The following is a 26,831-nucleotide window of genomic DNA, read 5'->3' on the forward strand; positions in this document are numbered from 1 at the left end:
AACTAATGTTTAGGAAGTTAGTTCAAGAAGTTTATGCGATTTGTCTTTCAAGAAGTTTCGCATTTCACTTGGTCGGGCAGTTCAAAATACAGACCAACACATTACTAAACACACTTTGTCATATCATCTCTGGACGCGCGCTGCCGCAATGGAAAAGCCGGAAACGAAATCGGTGCCTACGTCGGAAAGGTAATCGGTTGCTGTCTAGCACTTCTTTACGCGATCGTGCGTAGACTTTTGGCTTCATTCAGGCAACCTCCGTGTAAAACATTCTGAGAAAGGCTAGTGTTCAACGGTTGGAGCCAGTTCGCGCTATTTAATTCTTGAAAAAAAGAAGCGCAGCTGAGCACAGGGCATCGCTTTGAGGCACATCGCGAAATAATGTACGTACGCCCGCGTTTGCTTCATTAAACATCAAATAAAGTGCTTGCGATTGAGACGACTGGACATGTCATCGAAAGCTTTTGTTGGAAAAGTCACGTTACGAGACGTTTAGATGTTTAATGACTGGCCTTATGGGCTCGCGATTGTGGCTCGGATTGAGCGCTATACTACGTTGCAGGAGGCAAGCAATACTGAAGACAATCGAGAGACGAGACAGCTGCAAGAAAAGAGCTGCGCAGATCGTGGAGGAAATGCTGGAGAGCTCGCTCTCCGAGGAGTGGCTCCTTGGAGTTGTGAGTAACGCATGAAAGTGAAACTGAAAATATCCTTACTATAGCCTGGGTGGACTGAAGGGATCACGATACGATGTCGTTTGCTTGTTTTCGCATTTACATACCGACTAGTGTGAAGTTCACTTGATCGATTACCCGCCGCTGAAACGTGGAAAGTGTGGGAACAAAAGAGTGGGGAGGGGATGTCCCCAAAATATCTCGTGCTAAGTTCTGGAGACAGTGTATTTATTTTGTTTTCGACATACTGTTAATTCTTTGGAGGGTTTTTACAGGAGTGGGAGCAAAAAACAAAAGTACAAAAGGCAGCCACATCAAAAGTAACAGTACAATGCAATTTAGTCGGAGCAGCGTTGATGAACAAGTACAAGTTAAGAAGAAGGAAGCTACATGCATGAGTAAGGTGACAGCGGATGCATTATTAGTTTTAGACAATCCTAAAAATGGGCAGAGAAAAGTTAACACTCTTGTAACAGTTGGTGTAAATACAAATATTGGCAATCAACCCAATACAAGGGGGCAATGGTAAAATGAAAGTACAGTGCATACTATGTTATCAGGCTTATTATCAAATACTTTGTGTATTTTGCAACATTTATATAAAGTCATCAACTGTACGCTGTTCGGCTACAAGTCGGTCAAGAGCATTCCATTCTCGAATTCGTCTAGGAAAAAAAGAATAATAAAATGTGTTGTTGTTGCACGCGTATTCTTGGAGTGTGTGATCATGTGCGTGACGTGTTTCTCTTGTCGCCTTGGTTTTCACGTATCTTGCGTGGTCTATCTTAAAACAATTGTGCAATGACTGATATAGAAACTTCAGACGATGAATTTTTGCTCGACTTTCGAGTGTGCGCAAACCAGCAGTAATTCAGTTGGGGAGTCAAGGCGGCGATACTGGTTGAAAATAAATTTAATCGCTTTACGCTATACGTTTTCAAGCGTGCTAATACTGCTGCCCGTGAAGAGGAACCAGATTATGCTGTCATGCTCTAAGATCGGTCTGACAAGTGTGATGTATGCTAGATGCTTAGTGTCACAATCGGCCTGTCGCAGTATCCTCTTAAGGAAAAACAATCTCTTAAGTACTCAGTATGTGTCGCAATTAAGCCGTGGGAAACAGCACAGCCTTGTGGTGTCTCCACTGTTGCCTTCGTTGGCAAAAAACTGAGTTTCATTTATTTATTTATTTATTTATTTATTTATTTATTTACTTATTTGTTTAAAAAACCTTGCATGCCTCTGCTGAGGCATAGTGTAAGGGGGCAGTACAAAAAGTGCATTTCAGTGTCATTCTCAAAATACAGCATGCGTGAACAGCATTCATGTACGAAACGACATAAAGAGCAGTGGAATACAAAGTAGTTACGGCAGTAGTCGTAACAAAACAAAAACAAAAGATTTCAACACTACTAAAGATAAAACATATAATAGAAAAATAATCACAAAGTGTTCTAGTACAACTGGTCATGTCACTGTATGGCTCCCAATTATCTTGTAACTGGAACCATTTCCTTCCATTGCTTGGAACAGCTGGCCTGCAGCTACGACTGATTGATTTCCAGCTGTGACCTCTTGAAACCAGTTATATTCTAAGTTACCCATTTTTTGTTTAGGACATGCTGCATTCTGCAACAAGACCGAGCAAGTAGGCGAGATATTTAAACAAAACAGGAAGGCAACTCGCAAAAATTTGTACGGTTAAAAAACATGACCAACTAGTTGTTCCTACAGTATTGATTATGTACTAATCACAGTTTGCTTTGGTTGTAGGCTTATAACTTATCAGGCCGCACACTCACTTCTGACTCTAAGCTTGTTGATGCTTATGGTGTGTATGCTTTGTAGGTATCCCAGGATTGGCAACTGTTGTGACATATCTGTTTTCCAAATGTGTCTTAATGGCTGTTAAACATTCACCGTGGCTTTCCGCTGCAGTTCCTTTAGACGGTTCTAACAAGGATAATGTATGGAACACCAGGGAAGTTATTTTGGGAACTTTGTGCAGTTTTCAGCAGTCTCACATTTTGAGCACTGCTATGAAGCTCAACTTCTAGAGAGATTTTTAAGGTTGCTTCGAATAAACGCAACTAGGCCTTTCTATTTGTTTTTCAGTTGCACGAACTCTCTCAGCAAGATTACCAGGATGCCGTTGAGGAAAGAGCTATTGAACGGCTTTGCGGCTATCCACTTTGCAACAGGGGTATTGCTCAGGTGGGCCTTATATTTCTATGCATTGTATGTGCTGTAATCTTGCCAAACCATGTTCTTGATAGCTGCTGTTGTTGATATGCATAATTAATTTGTTGTAATTTCCTTTTCATGCCTCTAGGTACCAAAGCAACAATACCACATTTGTATGAAAACCAAGAAAGTTTACGACATCACACATCGCAAGGTGAGCAACCTGCGACTGAAAGCCATAGCTCAATGTAGGAATTGGCCTGGAGGAAGATCACTTTCTATTGTTTGGTGATTGAAGTGGCTACCAGGTTATATTACACACAGTTTCTTTGTGTTTGCAACTTGTATTGTGTTTGAGACTCTGGGACTGGTGATATAGTATGGGAATGACATTGTTTATGTTTTTTGACACTTCTTCTACCTTGACAATATCGCTAACCTTATCCTACCAAATCTTCCTTGACCTAACAAATAGATTTATAATTTTCACTGTCCTCTGCCTCGAGTTGTATATAGGAGTGACATTGCTGTAATACGGCAATGACCCTGTAAGTGTAAAGTTCATTTTCCCAACAAGGTGAATCTTTCCTGAGCTGTAAAACTTGTATTGTGTTTACTCTGTAGCTTTATGCCGCTAAACTTGATTACAACACAAGCAAAATGTCAGCCTTGCCCACAGCCATTACTCTTACTCAGAAAGTTTGTACAAGTGTTCCTTTCAATAGCGCTTACTCATTTTCGGGTGGTCAGGCACTTTTCTAGCGCTTCAGATAGTTGACTTTTCCATTACCCACGCATGTTTGCGTCGCTGGTTTTGTGTCAGAAACTAGAACGTTCTGGTAAACTTCATTGCAGATTCTGACATTGCAGCTCAGCCAAACATTACCTTTTGTGCAGTTGTGATGAGCATTTGACTCCAATATGCATGGTTTTTGAAGTAGCCAAGAAATTGTATTTATGGTTCAAAAGGAAAGCAGCTAGCACAGTGTCCTCTACTGGTGAAATGTAGGCGTGCTGCAGTTATTAGGGTGGGGGGTTAGGTTTTTCATTATGTTGTGACTAAGTACAAAGTAGATGACTGTCTTTATCTCTTGTACTTAAATGTTGCTTGGTCGCTGTGAAATGTAAACGCTTTCGATATCACAAACTAGCACGGTATGTCTACGAAATATCACTAAAAATGGAGCCAAGAATGAACCCACTTTGCCTACGACGCATTGAATTGCCTTTACTGTAATTGATGCTGCTACGCACCGCTTTTGTAACAAATACTACGTGAGATCTTGTATAGCAGATACAAATGCTTAAAGTATTATCTACATTGTTTCCTAATAAGAATCTGCTATAACAGTGTGGTAAACTATAACAATAGACACCGACAGAAATATAACAATACAATAAAACAAACGTCTTGCGGTTGTTTGCTCAAGTGCAGCTCCTTCTAGCTGTAACGTCAGTTCATTTAGGAGTTGTGCATTTGTCCTACATGTGTGTTATGTAAACATAATTGATGCATCCCTTTACACTTTTTACTCTGCCTGCTTCTAGCAATACTGCAGCAACACGTGCTATCGTGCATCAACATTTCTGAAGGGTCAGCTTTGGGATGGGCCGCTTTGGCTTCGAGATGAAGCACACACGACTTCAAAGTACAACATCTATCGGGAAGAGGAACATCTTTCCCAAAGGTAGCAAGAGCTTATTTATCATTGCTTTTTTTTTACACTCTCCTAATTCCCACATTACCCAGTCTCACTTTAAAGTGGGTTGTCTAATTTGTAACTATGTAGCAAGTATATATAAATTGGCATACTCATTTGCAAATATGCTCTCTCAGATTCTTTCCATGCCTATTTCTCTATTATAAGTTAAAAAGTTGGGTTCCTTCCTGTACTTTTGTGGTACAATTTGCATTTAATTATAATATCTGGGGCTTTACGTCCCAACACCAAGATATGAATATGAGAGACACCTTCGTAAAGGCAGGGTTGTGGGAAATTTTGACCATCTTGTGTTTTTTAACATGCACCCAATTTTAAGTTCACAAGCCTCCAGCATTTTTCCTCCTTCGAAATGCGACTGCCGCGGCCGGGATCGAACCCACAACCTTCACGTAAGCAGCCGAGCACCGTAACCGCTGCTCCACTGCGGTAGACATTATTTGCGTTTGACGGGTCTAAATTTCAAATTTCTGAATGCATATTTGCCCACTGCCAGCATAATTCATAACACCACGCTCCCAACTTTGTCTGCTCAGAGGTGGTAGAATGAGGAAGATCTGGCGACGGGGTTGATCACCTGGCTACTTCCATTGCTCCAGTGATAAGGGGGTCGTTCAGTGGGGACAAGCCACTTCTAATAGCTGTGTCTGCTGTGGTACGGTATCCTAATGGTGAGAGATCGTTGTGCTTTAGAGATGACGCAGTCCTCTCTAGAAATGATGCTGCATAAATGAAAAAGAAAGGAAAATAATATATCTCGAGATTTACGTACTCCCAAGAATACAGAGAACAGAATTTATAGGATTAATAAACTTGTACTTACTTTGCTTGTCATTTGGTACCGTTAGTGGGAGACAGTGTTCTGGTGCAGCCTAATGAAACAACAGACAGCAAAGCTGAGGAAGTTACAGATGATGTTGCTGTTGTTTAACTGTAGTGTGGTAATCATGACATGAATTTAAATAAAATAACGCGGGTGATAGCTTGTTGCTGGTAGGGACAAAACCTGCACCCTTCTAATGTGTCCTCTATCATTCTTCTGGTTGTTTTGGGACGTTAAACCCCATATATCAATCAATCAATCTCTCGAGCAGGTGAGGTGTACTTGAGATGCTGGAGTGTGCTGGTAGTGTCACTTGCTTAAGTCAAACTTCGCTATTTGGGCTTGCACTTTGAAGGAGATTAGGAGTACACTTGTGTTCTTGCTACATGAAATACATAACTAAGCAAAATGAATCTCATTTCCCCCCCCCCCCCCCCCAGCACGAAGAAAGGTGGTCGTGGTGAGGAAGTAGACCTGGGTCACAGCCGTCTGGCCGAGAAAGACGTTGAAGGTCCCCAAGAGAGCAAAGCTGCAGACATCCTGAGACCTGCAAAGGACATTTCGCCTTATGTGACCCCCGATGCTTTGAAGAAGTTGGCCGACAGCATCGACAAAATGAGCGTACACAGTCCGAAATCCCCAGCCCAGGCAAGGTGACTATTCTCGAGAATGCGATTAGCAGACAACCATTCTGGAAGTTGCAATATTTAATATTGTCTTTGTGTTTTCAGCTGCGTCCTTTTTTCCCAATACTGCTTTTGTTACGATTGAATTGCAAGGCATCTGAAGCTCCTTCAATATTTGTATAGTGGCCTGTTGTAGATAGCCTGAAGTGGTGCAGCAGTGTAAAAATATGGTAGCTAAGAATAATAGTATGTGGGCTTTATATGCCAATACAATGATACGGTTGATTATGAATTGTGTTGTGGTTGTGGGCTCTGAATATCATAACGAACTGGTGTTTTTTTTGCGCTAACATTTCATAGTACATGGCACTCCAGCAATCGCCTCCATCAAAATGTTACTGCCTAGGCCGGTTACAAACCTGTGAATTTCAGGACAGTGTCCGAGCAGCGTAATTACGATATAGCCGGAGCAGACGGTATAGGGGTAGTAGCTGGTTACAGAAACAGGAGAGCCATCCACAAAAATGAATCACCTAAATCACAACGAGGGGGTATTGGTAGACAAAATCGTGTAGGACGATGGGATACTGTTGAGCCAAGGTGCTTCTTGATGAGAGGAGGAGGAGGAATAAATGAGGAAGGACAGGGAGGTTAGCCAGTTCTCAGACCGGCTGGCTACCCTGTTTCTTGATGAGAATCTAATGAAATGCTGTATAACTTAAGAAAAAGTGGCAGTTTTGCTGTAAGGGCAAATCAATGAAAGCGATAGCAAAAAAATGGGAACAGGACGAACAACGAGCAGTTCGAAACTTGCACCGTGCTGCTGAAGCACAAAGAAAGATGCTCAAGAACAGCGCACATGTATACACAGGACAAGAGTGAGCAAACAACTGCCACGGTTGTTGGAATTTGGTGTTCGAGCAGCCTGCTGAAAGTGTCGATGATGCGGAACTCGGCACTCTTAGATATTTATTTACTTATTTTTTGTTAACGGAGGTGTGTTGAGTAAGCCCTCCACGTCTCCTGCCACTTGGTGGCATCTGACGTGCGCGGTGCTCTTTTTCTCCATTCCACATCGTGAGTGGGTGGGAAAATGGGCCGTATTTTCATGCGTGTCTCGAGGGCAGCTTTTAAATTGCAAAAAATGTAGGAGCGTTGTGTGATGGAGGACACGTTGTGTGATGAAGTTTCTCTAAGATCTGCGCACTGGCAGCCGTAAATGTTATATGCAGATAGCCCGCTGTTATTATGCCGGTGGATGCATGCTGCATGGTAGAGTTGTCTACTGTAGCGTGCTGACGAGGGAGAGGTTGCTGATTTGATTGCCCGGTCAGGTGCTTTGGAATTTTCCCTTCTGGCTTATTTTTGTTTGTGCCTTTTCGTTATACAGTCGAGCCCCTTTAATGAGAGACATTCATGTAAGAAACAAATGGGTGTAAAGGACACCAGTGTGCCTCGGCCTCTGAAAAGAGGCTGCTGCTGCGGACGCTACATCCAAAAGAGCACCTGTCTCCCAACCCTTGGGACCAAGGGCGCTGGCGAGAAATCGGTGCTAATATAACGCTCCTATTTTATGATGTCATGATAACTAAAGACTCATTCTCACCAGACATGCTTCACTTCACTTTCATGATTTTAATAAATATATGTCTTACGCATCTTTAGAGCGCAGAATTTTAGGCCCTTTTACAGCCATTTACCATAACCTTTGCTCCCATCCGATATCATTTCCTGGTGCTCTTTGGCCATCAATGGCCCTTGCGCCATTAAACAACATATATCATCATCATCACACCAGTGTGCCTGCACTGAAATTGGGTATAATAATAAGAAAATGCACATGTGGTACCCTGCTTATAAGAGACCTCTCATATAAAAAAGACAAAAATTGCTCCCCGGCAGATGTTTCTTATAAAGGGGCTCAATTGTATATACACGTATATGCATATATAGGACATCATGGCAACGGCAATGGCAAAAATCCACTGAGAGTGTACATATAATTGGTATGGCAACAAAAGCAGCACTGTGGACAAATTGAAAAAGAAAGAAAAATCAATTATGTTGTGCAAGGAAAGAAGGATAAAGAGCTGCAACTCAGTAATACTTGTTGTTGGGCTAGTTTATACGTGTATATGTTTTCCCAGATGCAGAAAGATTTGTAACCACATAGAAGGTCTCGAGACATAACGGAAAAGGGCGACACTCCTAAGTAATCTTATTCTCGGAAAATCGGAGGTAAATGTATTTGAGTAGCCAGGTGCAGAGCACAGCATGTAATGATGAAAGCACGTTACACTAAAATGGAAAAAGAAATGTGTATAAGTCACACATTTGTTGTTCTGCATGGACACGAGTTTGATTTGTATCATTCTTTCCTGGGTTAAAAAGCTTTTGGTTGTTTTCCTTACCCAGTGTATTTTGGCGAGAGTGTGAGGCGATGTGCTTTGCACAAGGCTACTGTGGGTATACATATCTTCGCTTTTCGGATAATAAAGTTAGTTTCGCACGACACCCTTATGTTTTGTGTCTCAGGTCCTCACTTGGGGGTTACACGTATTTCGTATTTCACTAAGGAACTACAACCTGGCAGTGAAATGCGAGATCAGTATTGCCTTAAGGTGTGCATTGGAGCTGGAGTTATTGGTGTAAAAGAGTAGCGAGAAAGTGAGTGGTTGAAGGCAGTAAGAACATTACATTTCTCTGACACTGTACCACACTGTAGAGAGAGTGAGAAAGGTAATGAAAAAATAGGCAGATTAACCAGAGATCTGAAGCTGGCGTCACTGCACTTGGGAACGGCACAGGCAGTGTGGGAGTTACACCGCACTCTATTGCTTTATTTATTTGTGATGAACAATGTGCGAATTTGAGTTGGCTTTTCATTTGCTCAATGCAAAAAAAATTTCGTTTTCCGCATATTTTGTGGGATTTCTGTTCAGGTCCCCTTGTGAACACTAGCTGTGTGATGTAATAGTGCATTGTTATTTTACTATTTGGAATGTTTTTTAATGTGTTTGTGTTATATGTGTCCAAATACTTTAAAAAATTTCTATCCACTTCCTGTTTTTCCTAGGAACATTGAGGAGTCTGGCACTGAAGATCGTGAACTAGGTGAATATATGTTTCCCGCTTTTTGAAAACGTTGTAACCTTGGTGATTCTCATGTGACTCGTGGGTTGACTGAATGTTCATTAGCAAACCATGTGGAGATGCCAGGCTGAACTGCTTAACCCCCATATACAGAAATGCTTCTTGACTTGAACTTAACTTTAAACCACCTTCAATGCGACGTGTTTGAAATGCGTCTGTGCATTTGTGCTGCCTTAGTGCTGCCTAAAGACAGCAGGTTCAAAACGCGTTTGTGCTGCATTGAAGTCGGTGGCAAGTCAAGCTTAAGTCAAGCAGCGTTCCTGAATACGGGGGTAAGTCTGCTGCATCTGCTCTTCAGAAGTATGAAGACAGTTTATAGCTAACCCAGGTTCTAGAACTAGGATGTGGGCTTCATTTGGTGGCTTACTGCTGTATATGCACACATAATACCTGCCGGTTTTTTCATAGATTTGGCATGCAATTCATGGTAGCAACATGAAGAAATAAACACATTTATTTTTCGGAAATGTTTCCGGCAGACGGCAGTACCACTTGCCTTTATTTAACTGTAGTAGTTCTCTGTACTGGGGGAAGAGAAAAACAAAAACAAATAATAAATAAGCAAGGCACTGTTTTCTTGCCGAGACAGGTGTTGAAACGTAGTTGTGGGTCAATGGAGAGAAAACTTCCAGTTTATTCAGCGCTGGATCCATTCATTGGTTGCTTTAGGTGCTCTAATAAGCATGCTTTTGTCTGGTGAAACATCAAGTGGTTTCACGTGCAGCATTTTTTTTCGAAATAGCTTAGTTGTCGCTCCTTATTTTTGTTGCATAGGGCTTAAGCGAGCCTTCTGTGTTCGGGAGCATGCTGTGCTCACCTCAGACAATGCACCTTCGTGCACCATCTGAGTTTTTTTTCTGAGTGTACCTTTTTGAAAGCACCATTGTTGCACACATACTGTATTTGTTTCAAACTTCCGACCAGCTGGTCGGGTGTTTGGAAAAAAAAAAAGCTACGGAATTCACTCAACAGATAACGCTGTTAACCTGGTCGAACAATTAAGGGTGTGGCTAATATGCGAGTAGTTTTTCAATGAATTTTTTTAGGAACTTTTCAACACTTCTGTGTGCGGCCATCACACGAGTGTATGCGGTATTGAGAAAGATTTCCGAGTTCCTGGAAAAAAAGATGCATAGTCCCCCATGCATCTGCCTAAGACGATTTGAAAATGAAATCTATCTTCTTCTTTCTCTGATTCAACTGTATTACCCCCCCCCCCCCCCCCAACCGAAAACTGTCTGCACCTCGTGTGGCTTTGCAGTACCTCTGAGAACGGCTCACCTTTCACCAAGTGGCATGTCAAGTGATGACATCATCACACGAAGATTATCTTTTTTTTTTTGCATCACTCATGTTCACTCGTGTCCTGATAATCACTTTTTGTTTGGAAGCTAAGGTTTCCGCCTTAAAAAAATATTGCTCATGTTTTTATATGCTGTGAAACCTGGCTAAGCCAAATACTGAAGGGGCTGTGAAATTGTTTAAAATAATTACTATCGCGGTAAAACTAAGTTCTAGCTCAAGTTAGCCAACTTTAACTGTAGAACTTGGTTATTTGAGCAGCGTTTCTGGATAATTCCTACATCTGCTAGCTTGGCATGTACAGTAAAATGTGGTTGTGGAAATAGGCAGGTACAGGAGCGTTACTTGGGCTACAGGGTGGCAGTTGGTGGTCAGAGGCAAGTAGCTATGTGAAAGGGTTGGCAAGTACACCCTCACATTGAAGTCGGCTGGGGGTGGTTCTTGTAGTGTGTTGTGGACCACTTAATTTCCTCCTGCATACTGGCTGGTATAATCAGAAGTGTTAATTTATTGTTAGAAAAAGGTACAAGCATCTTCTGCTGGACATTAAGATACGAAGTGATGCTCGTTAAGAGTAATAGGCTGGATTCCTGGAGAGGGTACGTGTATGAGGGCAGGCAGGAAGCTAGATGGGCAGATGAGATTAAGAAGTTTGTTGGGATAATGGGGCCAGAGCAAGCAGAGGATCGGCTTAATTGGTTCAATGTGAGAGAGAGGACTTTGCTCTGCAGCGACTCTAGTCAGACAGATGATGATGATAATCATCTGCTGCCCAAAAGGGAGCATGGCTGGCGGAAAAGCAATTTAGAAATAGAGAGGATATGAAAGATATTACAAGTTTAATGTATCTTAAAGGGAAAAAAAGAAAAACTGTTTTAAGATGCACAGCATTTTATACTGCCTTCTAAACTGCCTATTGTACATTTACAGAGGATGGACCGGAAGTCTATCATGAAATTCGCAGCACGATTGCAAGGGTGCCCGCGGAAGCTTCAAGTCCATGCAGCGATGAACCAGCAGCAACCAGAAAGGTCAACAGTCCAGCGAGGAGAAGCGTCCCGAGTCGCACTGACAAATCATGGCAGCATGCCTTGGCGAGCGAGCAAGCCAGGGCGGGGAAAGCTTCGAACGCAAAGAGTGACACCACTGGTTCCCCGATACAGAGAGTCCGAGATGCCTTGAAGCAGTGGATCACGGCGGAGACGGTGGCCTTCCTCGTCGGTGACGGAGCTGCCAGGAGATTTCGGATTAACAACAGGAGGCAGGAGGAAGCCATGAAGGTGGAGCGCTATCACGCCCTGTACTCGAAGCTCTGCAAACGTCTAGACGAACAGGAGAGGGCCGAAGAAAGGCTTGGGGCGGTTCCTTTGGACTCGGATGACGACGAAGATGCACCCGTTTCGACGAAGCCAACGGCTCCCGTGCCGACCATGGAGCAGCTCAAACGGGATTCGGAAAAGAAAAAACTCGAGATTCGCGAACGGCACCAGGATAGGTTTGAAAAAAAAGATGTGTGTGCAAGGACTAAAGAAGGTGCTACTACGTCAGCATCAAAGAAAAGTGGCAGGAAGTCAAAAAAGGAAAAGCAGGCCGAGGTATGTAAGAGTACTGGGATCGTTTATCCTAGTGTGTTTTCTGATGCATAATTATCAGTAGTATTCATATCCAAGGTGTGTGATGCTGACTTCATTTGTTGCTACTAATGAATAAATTGCACTAAATTAGTAGGGCTCATCTGCCGGCTATACATATGCTGTTAAAGCTCATCAATTCAGGCTCGAAGTGGACTACGAAATTGTTTGAATTAAGCGGTGTTCAAATTAGCGGGTGGGCGCTTTGATGAACGAACATAGCACCACGCTGCACAGCAGAACCAAAGGAGCCACCTCTGATCTCATTCTCGCGAATTGAGTGCTACTATACGTTTGGGGCAGGTGATTTCATAAATGAAGTTTGCCGTGCTCTCACAGCAAACAAAAATAATTGATCTGTCAGTGATATTCCAGAAACAAGCACCGACATGCATTTATGTGGACAGTTAGCGTTAATGTCAAAATATATTGCGCTTTTTATGCTCCAAAACAAGTTTATTTACATGGAAGAGTAAACACAATCAAAATGAGAAGAAATCAGTATTCTGCATTTTCTTGCGTTTCTTTTGTCACGACTCCATGAGCAATGTTTGCAGCTTGCACAAGACCGTCTGTACCGTGTACCTATCAACATCTACTGAGAAATGCGGCTGTTTTGTTGTTTTGCAACTCTAGTAAGTTTTGTTTGGTTTGGTTTTGCAACACATTGTGATCACTGTGGGCTGACTTCTGCGAGGAGCAATGAAAACCAGGAGTCATCATCACGCACTGTCAAGTATGACATGGAGACGTATTGGCTAGCCCTTGTCGCAGCCTTGTTAGAAAACCAGGGGCTTCCAGTTTTAAATAATTGTTGTGGATAACAATGCGTTCGAATTGTCAGGAGTTTTTCTCCATGGAAATAGGGTTGCGCCGAGATCAGTCCATCACTTTGAATGAATTGCAAGTTCGAAATAATGATATTTGACTGTATAGATGAGAGCACGCCTATCTCGCACCCAGGCATCTTTGGCGGTATACCCTCGCTCCCAGAGACGCCGTAATTTGTTTGGAACTGCCAAGGCGTGCCTCGCTAGCATGGCAAGCAGTGGCTCTGGCACTTTAAAATGTAATAAAGGGCCTGTTTACGCTGTGCCAGCTTATGAAAAGCCTTCTGGGTACCACAGCGCCGTCTTCGGATGCAAAAACAACCAGCGAAAGAGTATGATATTACTCAGAACTGTCTGTGAAGATCCCAACACGATGCGGCAACTGTGCCGGTGCGGTGTTTTCCGATTGCACAGATTTCCATCCTCAACAAAAAACGCTGAGCTCCACTGCCAGTGGATATAATCGCAATCGGCAGGAAGTACTACGAGTCCAGCAAAAGTGTACAAGTAAATATAATTATTGCGTTTTAGCGCAATGCCAGCTGTTCCGCTTTACAGCAGCCATTGGCATACAGTATGCCTGTATGGCACCAAATCATTGTTGTACTCTTTCGCCGGCTGCATGCCAGTAATAGATGGTAATAGGATATATTATGACTCACTCGTGGTGCAAGCACCGCGCATGTATACAATTGTAAGGGCGTACTATAGTGATGCACTGAGACATGAACAATGCGAAAAGCATAGCTTTCGTCTCAGTTGAACTGCGCCATGCCTTGACTCACTAGGCGAATCTGTGCTTTCGTTCGGCGTCATCGTGTTTTAAAATCTCATTCTGGTTGGCACCTTCGCACCGCGTCTGTGTCCCCAGTGCCCATTATGAGTGGCAAATGATAAACACATGCAGTGAATGAGCGCAAAATGGAGCGAGATTGCAGCGCTACGTAACTTACAGCAGCAATTCTGCCTTGCGATAGCCAAGGCACGCCACAGGGCGATCGAGTCGAAAACAACGCTTTCCCCTGTTCGCGTTTCTTTCAATCGCAATGGTACATACCTGATGAAGTTGCTTCCGTAGTCTGCAATGCACATGCAGTAGACATTCTGGACTGTCAAGGAAGGTCCCCTAGACGTTTCACATGATATCAGCACAAAATTCCAGGAGAGGAAGAGCGCAAAACATGCTTACAGCCGGACTCTGGTTGTTCAGTTTCGCATTTGATTTGCGGAGCGTCTGCTCCCGTGGCAGTGCCTGGGTGTTGCTTCGCTGCGCTTGCAACAGATGGCGCGACGCGCTTTCCGATACGGCAGCATGCTCTGAGGTTGCTGTGTTCTGGTGTATAGGTACTGTGCATTGTTGAGATCTGTTGCTGCTTTAAAAAAATGCTGGTTTGTTTTCTCATTTCACACTAACTGTTTAGTTATCAGTCATGAGGGAAATTCAAAGCTATAGTTAAAGCTGCATTTGGCAAAAATTATATACAGCACTTTAACTTTCTTAACTTACTTCTGGATGTGCTGACTTACAGGTTCTTGTCAGTAGAATTAAGAGCAGGCGTGTATGTGACAAGTTACATGCAAATAATTACTGGGGATCAATGTAATTTTTGGGCTGTGTTTAATCAATCGATGACATCTACTTGCTGGAGCACATTGTAATTGAATCGCTTTATTTATTAATTGATTACATGTCTACTTGCTAAGACACATTGTAAATAAATTGATTTTTCATTAGGGAACTATAACTTGAAACTAGTTATATTTGTGATTGTGAGCTATAACAGGCAACGCAGCTCAAGCATTTGAATTTTGCAAAGATTGCAGTAGAAAGCCAGTGGTTCGTGCCACGAGCAGCCTTGCTAGTTGTGCGTGTGAAGACATGGGAATCGCGTCACTCTGTGTATTTTCTTATGCTGACATATCACTAAATGTTGTGTGATTGGTTGAACTGGCGCTGTTTTGCATGATAACAATGGCCACTTCAGCTATTTATTTACCTTACTTGGAGCACATTTCGAGCCGCGGCAAATGAGCTCGCAAGACTTTACACAAGGTGGAGAAGCGAGCTTCACAAGAATAAGCAAAATGTTGGACGCCAAGGGTTCATGTAAGGTAGATGTTCATGGAAGGCAGAAAAAAGCCATTTGCTGCTTTGCACTTAGCTCATTCTTGACCGATATGAGACATTTTGCTGGCAATCTATTAGTGTTTATATAGGATGTTGTGATGCCATACCTATCTCTGCAGTGCACTTGGAGTGAGTTTTCAATGTCACTGCTTTGGTTTTCAAGAAGAGAGAACGTTGCCAGCAAAAGTAGAAAAGTTGTGAAGGGATGCAGATGATGCAGTGAAAATGACTCAGTGAAATTGCCAGGTCAGCTGAGCTTGTTTTACTTGCTGTATCAGCTCAGAGTTATTGAAGGTTAATGCATAACTTTGAAGTAGCTCCTCAATTATTTTCTTGGAGGTGAAGTGGACATGTGTATCAAATCATAGCATCCTTAATGCTTGTGGCAGCAATTTACTGCTGCTATTGGAAATTATGATTTGATACACAACTCTAATGCATGTCATTTGTGATAAGAAATTTGGGCATTGTAAGTGATGAAGTATGGTGAAAGTTCCAGTGCTGTGCAAGTTGTTGAAGTCTAAATTATGAAAAAGTAAAAAAAAAAGTTTGATGTGAACTCCAAACATTGTGATGAGTTTCTTTTTATGTTTACTGAACCTCCTCGTGCTCATAGGAAGCTGATTGTGGCAACCACAATCACTTCATTGGGAAATATACAGCCATGTCAGATGAGAGCTGGAGAGAGCCCTTTTGAGCATGCGTAAAATCAAAGTTTTTTTGCCTTTGATTGTCACAGCCTTTGTGAGGTATTCATTGGCTTTTTTTAGGTGCTTCTTACTGCTTCATGATGGCATTGTTTTTACTTTTTAGTTTTTGCTAAGTGTATTGTCGAGGATTGCCCTCGTTACTCCTGCTATGTGCATTAGAAGAATTACATGCGATTGCAGAGTGGTAGTAAAGTGAGGCCAACATCTGGTATTCACAGTACTTGTGTGTTTTTGTCTGGTCCTTCACTGTGATGGAGCTATGTCATCCTGTATTTGTGACGCAAGTTTCTTGGCCACTTTAATTTGACCTGACAGATTCGTTGTTTCAGGACCCAAACACGATCGACTCGAGTGAACGGGAACCCATCCTTCCGCTTGTAGACAGCCATGCACAGAATGTTCACCGCCGCAGGATAGTGTTCAACTGGTTGAGAAAAGTGTAAGTAAGAAATAGCATGTGCGATCCTTTGCATAGTACCTAAATGAGTACCATGTAAGGCATCTTTCCTGCTGTATCCTAGACATGCAAATCAGCCTGCGTATCATCGATTTGCAGGCATGGAAACCGATGGTATGAAAACAATAGAGAAACACAATGGCCTTGCTATGTTAGACCAGTCAGCCAGTACAAGCCGGTGGTGTGCACGGCTGACTGGTCTAGCATAGCATGGCCGTTGTATTTCTCTTTTCTTTAGGGGGGGAGACGTCCTTAGGCTTGCCCACGTAGAGAACAGAGGGGCCGTCGTTAACCACGTGGGGGAGGGGGAGACACATATTCACCCGTATCGTTTCTCAGTCAGACCTTTTACTTCATATTTGAAAAAAGTAGAGTTAAGGCCTCTCAGGTTTTTTACAATAATTGGGAACGAAGGACCCTCGTGTTGAATTGCAAGAACTATTTACTACCTGGTAAACGAAGAAATTGCTTAACAGCGCAAACATCAGGAGGAGATAGAAGAGACGACAACAGAGCGCTGCAGAGTGGTAGTAAAGTGCGCCACACTGTGGTGGTGGAATGTGGAATCCGCATTTGTTTAAACACTCTGTTAATATTTACCATCTATCGTCGTTCATGAAAAGAGAGGGAGGCCATCGTGAGAAGCTCGTCGTCACTTCAATTTCATTGCTTTTTCTGTTCATTGTGAAGCACGTAGTGCTTTGGAGGACAACGAACATGGGTTTGATGAGGAGAGCTGAGAGAAAACTAGATCTTGTGTCGGCTGAATCATGCTGTTTCAAACGCTTTGTGCCTAAGTCTGTCACGTGTCTTGTACTTACACCAGCAACTGCAGTGCTCAGTGATGCATATCATCGTTTTTCAAAAACCGATGGTATGCTTGCCATTGTACACTTAGTTTCTTTCGCATGCCTTACAAGAAAGACGCCTTGCCAGACATTGCTTGGTGTTTAGCTAATTGAACTCGCTTGACATTGCGCTGGGTATGGCTACTATACCTCGTCACTGGACAATGCCAGGGCACGCCAGGTACTTGCAGAGCTTTGTCGAAATTTCACATAGTTGAGCAGTCTAGTACAAAGTTACTGCAGTTACAAAGATATTGCAGCTGGCACACTTCGTAGTGTGCTTAATTGCATAGTAGCAACACCAGTGCTCACATGAATCACACTGGAAGTTAGCAAACGCATGTTAAGAACAAAAAAATGGCAGTGACTTAGCTCAGCTATGCCAGGATATACGTAGTGTTAGCAAAGGTTCAGCTGATTATTTTTAGCTTTCCAGATATCATGCTTACAGCTGTTCCAATGACACACACGGTACACGTATTATGTGGCACATGTATATTTATTTTGCCGGGCAACTACTTCGGGATTCGATGAGTTAAGCTTCTCCGCTCTACTGCAGCATTGAGCAGCATTTGCACTCTCCTTCTCCATGGCTACACCACAGTGGCAAGCGCCAGTCAGGGGCGCTATAACGGCTCCAGCGCAGTGTCAGATAATCACTGCTCAGGGAAGACGCGCGTGTCGGCGTCCATATGCCTACCAAGGCTATGACGGCACTCCTCTGGAAAGCGCACACCCGCGGCGGCGAGTCGCGCACGGCCGCGGCCGAGTGCGAGGGAGGTGCCGGCTCCGGTGCATGACACCACTGATCGTCTGTGCAGCGCATAGAATTGCGCGCACACCGGGGGCGGCGGAGTATCATTGCACATGCACAGGCCAGTGCCACGCGAAATTGGCTCAGCGAGGCCAGTGTAGCTAACGCTACAAAAGAGCAATTTTTAAGTTCACAATGCGTGCTCGCACAGCTTCTTGCCTCTTGTTGTCTGTACCTGTGTAGCTTGCAGCACATGTGTCTGTATGGAAGAAAATAAAAGTGCTTAAAATGTACGAAAAGCTCCTGTAACTCCTCTCATTTTAGGTTAAATCACAAACCTTTTTGCAGTGGTATATGAGGCAGTAAACTTCAGTAATGTTGCAGGGCACCTTTAGAGAAGTTTGCGAGTAGTATATACTGATTTAACTAGAGACACTTTGTGATATTGCTGATGCATGTGAGCAATAAAGGTTCTTTTTGTTTCAGTCTTCCTGATATCTTGGACATATTGTACATGGATCTGTCGGAGGTTTCATCTTATTTGACGGAACTAATTTTAACATTTAGGTAAGAGTTTGAGCTGATTACACCAATACATGCGACTGTACCATGATCTATTTTTACGGCATTCATATGCAGTGAAAATACTATAAGGACACTTATATTTATGTTGTTCGGGGTGTATTGCGCATAAGCAGTTTTAGTTATAGGGCTGATTTTGTTTGTTCAACTTTGGTAATTGTGTTCGAGCGTGCAATGATGCAAACCTGCAAACTAGTTATAATATGTGCACGAAAGCATGGATATCAATTAGTGTTGCTAGAATGCTTTGCTTAAAGTTATGGTCTACAGTTAATACTTGTAGTTGAAGAGTCAAGTAGTTTCTTACAGTGCTGTCATGCTCTTGGTGAACAAGCATCCTGTCCTCTGGTACACCATAGGTGATGCTAGATTATATATCTTAGCTCACGAATTGAAAATACGTATGATGAGTTGTGTGTATTACATTGTTATGCACATTGCAAAACACTAGTTTGCATTGGCGTCTTTCTGGAAATTTAAAAGCGTAAGCAAGTAGACTGCTTAGAAAGCATAAAGAGCTAAAGTTATTGTGCGGTATTACGTCCCAAAACTGCAACATCATTATGAGCCACACTGTGGTGGTGGAATGTGGAATTCACACTTGTTTAACTGACACTTATATTAGTGTAATGAGGCATTCCTGCTCTTTGCCCAGGTTGAAATATGGTCTCCACGGCTGGCAGTCGTACTCCACCCGTGAAGTGCTGTGTGACCGCTGTGTTATTCTATGGTTGTGTAGCAGCGTGTAATGCATGCACTTTGGAGAAGGAGGGATCGGTGACGGGGAAAAGAACTACTGTACTGATGTGTGTGGCTTTCCTGGCACTTCTTTTTTTTTTTACTAAAACTGTTTGTTCTCTTCAGGCTCTCAGCTGAAAATATCACCTTCAGGTTGGAAACCTGGGCACACATAGCTGCTGGCATGCTGGTCATGTGAGTTGCACACACTCTATTCTGAAGTTTTTGGCATCATAGGGCAATAATGTACTGGTGTGTGTGAAAACATCACTTCAGGCAGTACTGTACACTTAGACTGGCGTGCATGGCTAATCCTGTCTGAATTACGCTAATGGTCTTGTTATAAAAAAAGCTCACGAAAGCGGTAGCTTGTGGCTTTACATATTCACAAAAGATCGGCCACTACTGGTTGCTGAGAATAGAATAGAACCATTGTAATGCTAGGTGAAAATAGGCTCAAAGATCAGGTAGTTATGGTACAGTGGCTAATGTCTTGAAGGCCATCACTTATAATCTGAATAGAGCTGTGCAAATAGCAAAATTTTGGGTGTGAAGTGAATTGTAATGTTGAAGTGTGAGTGCGAATTAAAGAGAATATTTTTTAATATTTCTAGAATATTTTTCAAATACTACGAAGTGAAATTATTGGAGAGGATTCCTAGACACATTCTTCTAGAATATTTTTTGAATACTGCAAAGTAAAATTGTAGAAAAAAAAAGTTGGAGAGGATTCCTAGGCATCATCTTATGAGATAGCAACATGAAAGTGTTTCTTTTGGCTGTAGGTGTATGATGTGCTGGTGGGTTGGTGTTTCATAGCTATCTTATCAAGAATGAGGACATGCAGAGGCGAAACTTTATTTATGTACATGACTCGGTGCAACGAAAATGTTGCTGACAACGCTTCACCCATGAATGGCAAAGGTGCTATTTTCTCAGCTTCTCCTTCTCTTTCAACTTCTCTGGAAGCCCAACTGACAAGGTGGCAGACAAGGGTGTTCTCCCTTCAAGTCTAGTGTTCTAAATCTGCCTTGTAAACGTCAATATATAAGAACATGGGAAGTTTCGGGTGTCAAAGATCTTTGGCATCCAATCTTTCAGACTTCCTGCCTGCCAAGCCAAGCCATGACTTCATTTGAACACCTGATGTTGAAATGTTCAGTTGAAATGCAATGACCATTTTGAGCATAATCTTGTCACGTGTTATCTAAGCCGAATTGTCACCAAGGAAGGTTGTGCTTCAAGTTGATAGGCATTTTGATTGCGGAAGGGGTGGAAATGGAAGGGGAAAGAGAAGACATCAAGATAGCACGCACTTTCGTTTTGTGCATGGATGGATGTCCTTGGATGGTAGCATTGAAATGTGAAGGAAGCCGTCAATTGTATCCATTACTGCCTTCATGTAGCGTGAAACTTTCATGATTGCTATATTCATGGTGTTAGACAAAGGGCTAAGTTTCTGTGAAAAAGCTCAGAAAATGAACAGATAGTCAAGAAATGAAGTCCGGTGTTTATTTCATATTATATACACAGGTAACAAACACTTGTCACACCTGCAGCCAAAAGTGGTGGAGGCTACCTGAAGGTCTGATAAGAAAAGCTGGAAATCGTAGCACAGCAGGGAATAAAACAGAGTAGTAATATTTGCATAAACAAAAATGCCAGTGCTGAATTGTCAAATCAATACAGAGTAATTAAGTGACCCAGTTATTTAGATACATCAGTCAATCAGTCAACAAACACTATTAATGAAATGCCCTGAGGAGCTGATTCGCCTCTAAAGGGGAGGGTCAGATTCTCCTAAGTGAGCTAGATGGATTGGTGAATTTAATGACCTTATTAACGCACATTGAAGTGCTTTGCTGTCACAAGGTATTGGAATGATGATATGTAATATTTGTTGAATAATTGGCTCTCTGATCACAATACCTCAAATGAGAGATAATTATAAATCATGTTTCAATTTGTGGCACCTTATAACAAAGAGCCAGAGACATCGCAGGAAGACTTTTTAGTCACTTCAAAAAGCATTTGTAGCCGTACCCTGGTTTTTAAGTTGGGTGAAAGTGCGCATTGGAGTTTTCAGCAACACGTCCCGACTACACGTGTGCCGAAGAACTTGGTGCAGTTCTTACTTTTTTGCACGTGGAAATAACTCATGGCTGTCAGCTGATGACCACTTTTGTGTCACAGGATGTGTTTTTCTTCATGCAAGAGTGCAACGGCAAACGAAGTCTTAGAAAGTGGTGAAAAGTAACCTCCACAATAGAGGCCACAGCCAACTACTGCAGCAGAGTACATCAGCTTAGTTCTGAACAGAATAGAATAGAGTAGCTTTAAATATGTTTTCAGTAATCTGCATATAGTTACTAAAATGGAAACTCAGGAGTATTATGTATATGGTCAAAGATTGTGTTGCAGCAGTTTGTGGTAGATTAAGGGCACCGATTCTGTTTCTTCTGTTGGTGCTCTGGTGTGGGAGGCGTCTCTAATTTCGTGTGCAGCGTACCACATTCTTGAACCTTTCTCAATCAAAATTGATACATAAGCATGAAACACTATTTGTGTGAGTCAACGTCATCATGTATTGCAACAGAATCGAAAGTTGGGCTAGTTTGATATGCATGGTATAACTGTCAGTTCAAGCGCACGAATAAACGCTTGTCTTCTCTTCCTTTCTGTTTATTCGTGAGCTTGAACTGACAGTTATATCATCATGTATGTCATGATGAAGATAGTAGAATGACAACTTTGTCGCTTCGGTGGCACTGACATTTTAAGCCACGCCTTCATCCTGTAATCGATATAGTCTCAGTATATAGTCCTACAAAACCTTGGGCGGCACACATCCTGGTAGGTTGATAATTAAAAAAGAAACTTTATTCCTCTCTGTACCAACATTTGGTTCATTTGAGGTTTTTTTTTCATCAGTGCTTTCTATTTGAAAAATATTCAAGAAATAGTTGGTATTTCGAATGCGATTGAAGCAGCGAATCGAATAGAACGCTGTCTCATTCTTTCTTAAAAAACGCTCAACATTCGCACACCCTCAGCCACTTAGACTAAAGTGCACGTTCTAGGTGATCAAAATTTCTGGAGTTCCCAGGCGTAACTATAGTAGTCATATCATGGTTTCGATACATGAAATTTAAGAAATGATACTGGGTCGTGAATTTTCCTCGCCATAAAATTGTACTAAACTGTGGTATCATGTTACACACTTGCTATGCTAGATCTGTGGCTTCCCTAGAATGTGGTATAGCCAATACCTAAATACAGTAAAATCTTGTTAATTTGACCCCCGTTAATTCAAAATTTTGGTTAATTCAACCATGGTGTCTGGTCCTGTCCAAAAGTCCAAAATGTACATTGTTCTATGACTGAAAGCTCTCATTAATTCGGACGAATTCAGCCGCGCTTCGGTTAATTCGAACGCCCGACCGTGGTCAAGTCAGGACGGGGAAGCAGCAGTGGATTCTGCCGGCCAAATCAACGGTGCACCTAAACAGCTTTGGGATCAGATTGTGGCCTCTGAGATTCAAAACTTCGTCTATGGGTAGTACATCTCTTAGGTGACCCCCCCCCCCAAAAAAAAAACCCACACGGTGGTGTAAACAACCAAAATGGAAGGCAGTGCATCGCTATTGTCATCAGCAACGGGCAAACTACGAATTTGCCTCTCCTTTTTTCTTGCGCGTCGAACACGTTTGTGTGACGGTTGAGTTGGATTGCTCACCTCTATTGCTTTAAATTATTTATCTTTATGTGATCAGTGCCATCTGCAGTCTTACTGTTTGCTGTTTTTTGAAAAGTTCGCCGGTTATTATTTCGTTTTTATCACCGTGCGTTTTTTTGTATGTGTGTTTGTGTTCTCTACTTTGCGCGTGCGCGTGACCATCGCGCGAGCGACACCGGGATGGCTTCCCCTCCGTCTCCTGCGGCCCCAACTGCCTCAACTCCCGCAGCGAAGAGGGCGAAGTACGAAGCAAAGGATTTGGCTGCAAAGGTGTAAATATTGAAGGCATTGCAAGCGGGAGCACCTCGAAAAGAAGTGATGGAAAAGTTCAATATGAAGAAAAGCATGCTGAGCACTTACCTAAAGAACGAAGAGCAGATTATGCAAGTGTATGATGAGGACATGTTTGACGGCCAAAGGAAGACGCTTCGAACAGCAGCGCATCCCAAGCTAGAAGAAGTGCTGTTGCGTTGGATTGCCGTTTCGCGCAATGCGCGTTTGCTCTTGAGCAGCCCCCTTACCTGCGCACAAGCAGAGAAGTTCGCGGTGACTATGAAGATTGACTCCTTCAATGCGTCAGAAGGCTGGTTCGACCACTTCAAGAAGCAACACGGGCTGGTGTTCCGCAACGTGTGTGGTCAAAGAGGTGCGGTTGACGAAAGTGTTGTGCAGGACTGGCGGTCTGGACTATCCGCGCGCCTTTCTACGTACGAGCCGTGCAACATTTCCAACGCTGATGAGACAGTGCTGTTCTATAAGGCTCTGCCTGACAAGATAATCGCGTTTAAGGGGGACCCGTGCATCAATGAAAAACGCGTGACAGTTCTTCTGGCTGCTAACATGACCGGCACAGAGCTGCTGCCGTTGCTAGTGATCTGGAAGGCTGCAAAGCCAAGATGTTTTAAAGGAGCTCTGACATCGAATTTCAAGATCGAGATGTGCCCGTCATTCGATCACTTGGTATGCATTGGTCTTCTTAGCCAAATTTGAATGGCGTCCATCGCCTGGAAGTTATTTTATTTGGACGTCAAACAGCGTCGAAAAGCTAAGGAGAAAAAACGAAAAATAGATTGCCCTGCGACATCGACACTAGTGCTACGTGTTCGGTGTGATACATTTCACAAATACCATCCTGAGTGGCGATGCGCTAGTAACGATGACGTCGACTATCTCCGAGCATGTTTGGAGCCGACTCCCAGCCATGCTCTCACTAAGAGCTCTCCTTGCTGTGTTGAAGCGTGCGTGCGATTCATCGTGTTGCATTGACTCATTTGTGCTGTGCTCTACTGCTTGTTAGTACGATCATTCAGAGCGACAATATACGTGCCCGAATGTCGAGCAGCCACTGCATAGTGAGAACCTGCACGTCAAGGTGTGGAAAAAGTGGAAAGTGTGTGGCGTTTCATGCCTTTCTAAGCCACGAACCTCAACGCAGCCAGTGGGTTGACTTCGTATGCGCCGTTGAACAGAGGGACTGGACGCCTGTTAAGAACAGCCGCATTTGCTCCCTTCACTTTGCGGCAAGCTGCTAAAAGGTAAATCCTGTGTTGGCGAACCAGTATGGTTTCACTGGCAGCACGAGGCCTCTTCTCGAGGCCGGGGCTATTCCTACCGTGTGCCCTGCTGCAGTTGAAAGCAGCGATTCACTCGCCAAACGTCCGCGACGTGAGGTGTGTAGTTGGTGTTCTGAGCTCCAACAGTATGGTCAGGACTGATAAATACATTGCATTTAACGCGTAGCTTGCCAAGCAAGGATCATCGCGAATCACGGCAATACCCAGTTCCGGGTCGCTGTCATTATCACTTGCTGATGTAGTCCGCGACGGAGAGGTCTACAATGTCGGCGACAGAGGCATGTCTACGCCTTCAGAGACACAGCTGGACTGACTGTACGTGCACTCCTAGCAGATAAAATGCCAGTGTGACGTCACCATTTTTGGTGAAAGTGGCATCAGCTGTGCAGCGGCCTCGACGTGGCCGCGAGGTAGCGCTTTACCACTACAATTTGGCGGGCTTTCCAGCCATTTTGAGCCGCATTCAAAAGCGAATATATTAATCAATATTACAGATACTCATTCGTCACTCAGATGCGTTTTAGGTCGCGAATCGCTACTAGGGGGTCGATAGCTACTCGTTGACGGAAAAATCTTGACATGAGTAAATTTGGTGGCAGTGCTCCTTTAAGAATATTAAGCAGCTGCTGGTCGACTACCGGTTCAACAGAGAGGCTTGGATGACTGCCGAACTCTTTCAAGCCTGGCTGCGTCAGATCGACTGCCGCTTTGCGGCCAAGGCTCAAAAGGTGTTGTTCGTGCTAGACAACTGTAGTGCGCACACGAAGGTGTCCGAGCTGGAGAACATGGAACTGTTATTGCTGCCTCCGAACACAGTGGCGTCCCTGCAGCCGATGTACCAGGGAATCATACAGTTCGTGAAAAGCCGCTATTGACGGCAGGTACTCGAGCGGATGTTGCCCTGCATAGAGTCAGGCAAGCAGTACGAAGTAAGTCTGCTAAGCACAATCCACATACTGACATACGCGTGGAACAACACATTGCCTGCAGTAGTCGCAAACTGTTTTAGGCATTGCGGCTTCATGCACGACGCTGCTGATCCGGGGGTGGTAGCCGATGAGGGAACCAGCGAAGAGCAAGACGGCCGCTATGTGATTATCATGCCAGCTGATGTGCCCCTGGGCGATTAATGCGCAATTGACAACGATGTTGCCATATCCGGCACAGTGACCGATAGCGATATCGTCGCCGAAGTCTTGGACGGCGAAGGGGAATCGGCTCACGAGGACGTAAGTGATGCTGTCGAGCGTCCACACCACACTATGACAGAGGCTGCGCATGCATTGGCCATTTTGGAGGACATATGCATGCTTTCCTCGGACAGTGTGCGTGGACTAAGCCATGTGCAAGCACTTCACAAAATTGTGACTTCGTCGCACATTGCGTCCGTGGAGCAAACCGCGATCACAGTCTTTTTTAAGAAATAGAAGTCTGATAGTGTAGGAGACATTTTTAAAGTGTTTTGTTCGTACTCGCGATAATTCGTACCTTCAGTTAATTCGAACATTCTCTCCGGTCCCGTGAAGTCCGAACTAATGGGGTTTTACTGTATAAAAATTAGGTAGGCTCCAGCAGATGTCATGGGGCACATTGGTGCGAGAATTTCTAGGTTGCTTGGTCACTTTTTTTTTTACCACTTTTCTGGCTTACGAAGCATCTTTTCTTGGCAGTTGTGGTGTTTTTGGTGTTTTTAAAGGGCAGTTACTTTCATGCCCCCTTTAATCTAAGCTTTAGAAAAATACCATTTTGTGGTCTAACTGCCTTTCTCACTTTCGACTTTACAGGCTTTCGAGAAAATGTCCACCACTAAACTCTGCCATAATGATGGAGGAATCACGGAGGCGTTTCTCGATTTTCTTGGAAGACAATGGACTGTCCCTGCAGAATCTAACATATGTGGTTGACGACTTGCTGGGCAGTTAATGCCCTTGCTAGGTTTTATGAATTGTTGATGAGCTCACTCGTATATTAAACAGATCTAAGTTACATTTGTTGTGTTGTGCAAGATGAGACACAGCAAGACATACGACTTAAATAAAAAATGATGATGATGATGCCTCTGGGATGACTGGCACTTACCCACTCAGGGGGAGCAGCCAATAGTCGGGCAGATAGTCTTACACAATTTTTATATCCTAATAAATATTGTAGCATCAACTAGAAAAAAAGGTTCTTTTTAAGGAATTCTGATTTTAGGCTACTAAATAAACCACGTGTCATAATGTCTAAAACAAAAATATATTATGACGGGGACCAGAGGACATGCTGCCACAAGGATTTTTTGAATATGTGCTATAACAAGGAAGTAACAGTGGTTAGAACATCCATTTCAGCCCGTTTCAAATTTCACGTGGCCGCCC

General features: G+C 43.3%; 1 protein-coding gene across 2 annotated transcripts; it reads left to right on the forward strand.

Annotated features, from left to right (window-relative positions):
* Window positions 1–12: 12 nt before the first annotated feature.
* LOC119176467 (putative RNA polymerase II subunit B1 CTD phosphatase rpap2) lies at window positions 13–26,459 on the forward strand. 2 transcript variants are annotated; one of them, XM_075889267.1, is made up of 12 exons: window positions 13–189; window positions 563–677; window positions 2,769–2,888; window positions 3,007–3,072; window positions 4,407–4,546; window positions 5,843–6,055; window positions 9,105–9,142; window positions 11,414–12,078; window positions 16,112–16,221; window positions 18,328–18,408; window positions 19,288–19,356; window positions 26,256–26,459. In XM_075889267.1, the coding sequence occupies exons 1-12, from the start codon at window positions 149–151 to the stop codon at window positions 26,392–26,394; spliced, it is 1,797 nt and encodes a 598-aa protein (XP_075745382.1). In that variant the 5' UTR covers window positions 13–148; the 3' UTR covers window positions 26,395–26,459. The 2 variants fall into 2 exon arrangements, with proteins under 2 accessions (XP_075745382.1, XP_037283660.2); XM_037427763.2 differs by having other exon boundaries at window positions 2,790–2,888.
* Window positions 26,460–26,831: the final 372 nt, after the last annotated feature.

Source organism: Rhipicephalus microplus, chromosome 3 (genome assembly GCF_043290135.1).
Source record: "Rhipicephalus microplus isolate Deutch F79 chromosome 3, USDA_Rmic, whole genome shotgun sequence".
In the NCBI taxonomy this organism is placed as follows: Eukaryota; Metazoa; Arthropoda; class Arachnida; order Ixodida; family Ixodidae; genus Rhipicephalus; species Rhipicephalus microplus.

Bases quoted from the DNA above. Each gene is read 5' to 3' on its own strand.
- LOC119176467 (XM_075889267.1), top strand. From the start codon at position 149: ATGGAAAAGCCGGAAACGAAATCGGTGCCTACGTCGGAAAG. The intron at 190-562 runs GTAATCGGTTGC...ACTACGTTGCAG, and splicing joins TCGGTGCCTACGTCGGAAAG to GAGGCAAGCAATACTGAAGA. The intron at 4,547-5,842 runs GTAGCAAGAGCT...CCCCCCCCCCAG, and splicing joins GAGGAACATCTTTCCCAAAG to CACGAAGAAAGGTGGTCGTG.